The sequence below is a fragment of the Rhincodon typus genome, chromosome 11 (genome assembly GCF_021869965.1).
Source record: "Rhincodon typus isolate 14 chromosome 11, sRhiTyp1.1, whole genome shotgun sequence".
Lineage (NCBI taxonomy): Eukaryota > Metazoa > Chordata > Chondrichthyes > Orectolobiformes > Rhincodontidae > Rhincodon > Rhincodon typus.
The window spans coordinates 72,077,215-72,080,842 of NC_063342.1; the positions used below are offsets into that span (position 1 = coordinate 72,077,215).

A 3,628-nucleotide genomic window follows, 5' to 3' on the forward strand; every position below is an offset into this window, starting at 1 on the left:
CCTCTATCTCGTATCAGAACTATCTATACTGCTATCTGCTGGCCCAGGCTGGAAGCTTACAGAAACATACCCTGTTACAGCCTGTTGCAAAGGCAGTCTCACAATTAAGTTCACCAAGACCGGGACCTTATTGGGTTGTGTGTGGTAGAATGATGAGGGGATGAGGGGTAGAATCACACTCAATATTTGGTGAGACCCATCTCGACATCAAGACCATGTCATTGCGTCTCGTTCACTTTTCCATTGACCCCATGCTGTGTTGTTACCAGGCAGCATTGAGTTTCCAATTGATGCTCATTACAGTTTGTTAAGTGCCTTGTTTTAACACCCAGCTCACCACAGACTGCAAGCATGCCATCCAAACTTGCCATTGGGAAAACTCGTTGTGGAAACCACCCGTGGGTTCAACAGGTTGCTCAATTCCAAACAAAAAAAGCACCAGGCACCAACGTCTCAGGACATGCTCTGACCGTGTACTCCCCACATCCATGGACATTGGCATCTGATATGTGCCAACCTCTAAGAACCCTCATGGGACATCTCCAACTCAATTACTGGATGCTCCTGCCCCTCATTGCTGCACCTTTCGCTCTCATTGTATCTCTGCAGCAAGCACTCTGCGTGCTCAGGGACACACCCCTAGCTCAGGGACTGAACCAGGCTCCATCTCCAGGATCCTCCCTCACTGCCCATAGCACTCATTCACTCTGAGCCTGTCTGGGTGCTCACAGCATCCCTGCCTTGCACTGCCTTGCCTTACTGCGTTTTGCACAACCCCCACCTCAGCCAGAGATACCATGCTCAGATTACCATTACCTTGCCATGCCGTTTGGCACAGGCTCAAACCCAGGAAGCTGTGCCAGTTGTCAGCAGTTCTTAGTCAATTACTCAGGGGTTCCCAGTTCAGGAAGTCAAGGGCAACCTCTAGTCCCAATCCAGGGCCTGTTTGGGATGATCGGAGTCAGGGTCCTCTCCCTGTAATGAGGAACTAAAAGTCAGGTTGCCCACCCCCTGGCATAACTCTGTCTGCCCTACTGGGGGCAGTTTCCCTCCTGGAATGAGAGACAGGCAGGTACTACAGGAGGTGAAAGAGGGTGGTACAGCTAGTGCAGGTGAGAGTGAGAGAGTGGGCAGCACAGAGGGCAGGCAGGGGGTTAGTGGTGTCAGGTCGGGGTGGGTGAGAGTGAGTGGGGGAAGATGATGTAGCTAACAGTGAGAGGTGTAGAGAGTGAGCTTTGGTGGGGAGGTGGGTGCAGTGACAGAGACAGAGTGAGTGGGAGGTGTCACAGAGAAGCTGGTGTCACGTGCCCTGGGAGAACGGAGAAGGTCATTGACCTTAATCCTGTAGAAATGGGCATTCCTCCAAGATGGCTGAGACTGCTTTAACCCAGCGGGGCAACCTCAGACCAGGCTGGCATGGCCTGGCGTCATGGTCTCATGGTTCTGGGGCAAGAGGAAGTCCTGGCTGTGCGCCAGCAGGTCCCAGCCCATAAAATGGGGCAAGGATTTCTCCTGTCCGCCATATCAGGGGCAAATATCAGGAAGCAGGCAGGGCAGCTCCAGACTGGCCGTGCTTGTTGGGGTGTGCAACAGGCACCAAAACGGGCATGGGCACAAGGGCTGCCAGTTAATTCTCCAGAGTGTGGCCAGGAACAGTGTGCGGTAAGATGGGGGCGGAAAGCAGATGTGAGAGCTCAAAAGAACCAGCAAATGCAGGAAATTTGGTAGGACGCGGTGAGAAAGATCCCTTGTGCCAAGGATCACTCCACCCAACGTGACCCAACTCACATTCATCCGAAACACTGCAAGATCCCTGTCCCGGTTGTGGTTAAAATCAGATCATGCACATGCTGCTAAAGTGCATTGCGATCGATAAAGGGTTAAGATTATTAGCCCTAGGCTCTTTGGCAGATAATTCCCACATACCTGCTTGAGGGCACTTCCATAGCAATTATCTTGTGTGGCTTTTTCTCTTGTTCAAAGGCCATTGCGATAGGATTTGATTTAAACAGGAGAGTCCGGAACGATAACATTCATTGGAGGATTATTCAGCTCGGAAGAAGCATGTCGCCGTTAGCGCTATGGGTCCTGAGCCTCATGGCACCTGCATTCTCCCTAACAACTGAGCAAGAAGCCCAGCAATTTCTGAACAGATTTAGCACGGACGCCGAGAAACTGGTCTACAAATCCTCCCTGGCATCATGGACATACAACACCAATATCACTGATGAAAATGCCGATAAGATGGTGAGTACGTTAAGAACTCTAGCCTTAGCATGGGGCAGCCTGTATTTGTTTTATCCACTGATGGAGGATTTGGAAGATTCTTGGGTCTTTAGAAAATGAACTTGTGTTAGGCTGCTCTGTTGGGTTATATTCCCCATCTCTACAATGTAGGACTTACACTGGTGTCTATTTCTCATCATTGTCACCAGCCTCCATCAAAACTAAAGTATTTACCATTCAGCGCCGTTACTTCCTTCATTCAACCACTATTATTTGTGAATCCAATCTGTATTTAAATGTTTGCCACATTTACTATAAGACACTCTCCATTTGCTACCAGCCCTCGGTTGCAAAGACCCGCGAGAATGTTTCCATCTTCGGTGGTTGGCATTTTTTTGGGCAGAGGGAATAATCCACGCCCAGCCCGTGGCACCAGCTCTCACTGTGGTTACTAGGAAGCAAGCAAGTGCTCTGACCTTCATCCATTAAGCAGCTGTCAGCAAAATAGCGCAAGGTCAAATCTTTATGGTACGCCATAAAGTGTCAAGAAAAAATGTCCTTTGACTTTGAATCAGTGCTGCAAGAGATTTCCACAACAGATAGCTGTTAGGAATAAACATGATAGCATTGCCTGGCAACGTTGCCCCAGGTAGCAGAGACAGTATTCAGTAATAATTTGGAAATGGTGCCATGCCAAAGGATCACTCCCAGATTGAAAAAGAGGGACAGAATGTGCCCAGAGAATTAAACAGGGCAGTAGGTAAACAGCAGAGGTTGGGAAATCAATAGAATCATTGCAAAAGGAAAGAACGGAAAAGCATTGCAAAATGAAAACGGCAAAAATGAATAATTAGCATCAATTTAAGGTGATGCTTGCTGATTTTTTTTTGCAGATGTATGAGAGAGTAGATAAAATAATGTGGTAGATGTCATTTATGTGAATTTTCAAAAAGTCTACAGAAAGAGCTCCCAAAGTGGACTAATGAATGAGCAGAGAGCGTAGTGTGGACACTGACAGAAGGACTTGCTGGTTGGCTTCATGACAGAAGGCAGAGAGCAGGAGCAGGGGGGGAAATAGAGATAGGAGCAGAGGGGGAATACAGACAAGAGCAGAGGGAGAATACAGATAGGAGCAGAGGGGGAATACAGACAGGAGCAGGGGGGGAATACAGACAGGAGCAGAGGGGGAATACAGATAGGAGCAGAGGGGGAATACAGATAGGAGCAGAGGGGGAATGCAGATGGGAGCAGAGGGGGAATACAGATAGGAGCAGAGGGAGAATACAAATAGGAGCAGAGGGGGAATACAGACAGGAGCAGGGGGGGAATACAGACAGGAGCAGAGGGAAAATACAGATAGGAGCATGGGGGAATACAGATAGGAGCAGAGGGGGAATGCAGA

At 48.9% G+C, this 3,628-nt stretch overlaps 1 protein-coding gene across 1 annotated transcript in view; it reads left to right on the forward strand.

Moving 5' to 3' along the window:
* The first annotated feature begins 1,416 nt into the window (after window positions 1–1,416).
* The window catches only part of LOC109912326 (angiotensin-converting enzyme 2-like), a 55,694-nt gene continuing 53,482 nt past the window's right edge, over window positions 1,417–3,628 (forward strand). The window contains exons 1-2 of the mRNA XM_048602545.1: window positions 1,417–1,662; window positions 1,984–2,247. Of these exons, the coding sequence (XP_048458502.1) occupies window positions 1,417–1,662; window positions 1,984–2,247 (510 nt within the window). The remainder of the gene's footprint in view (window positions 1,663–1,983; window positions 2,248–3,628) is intronic.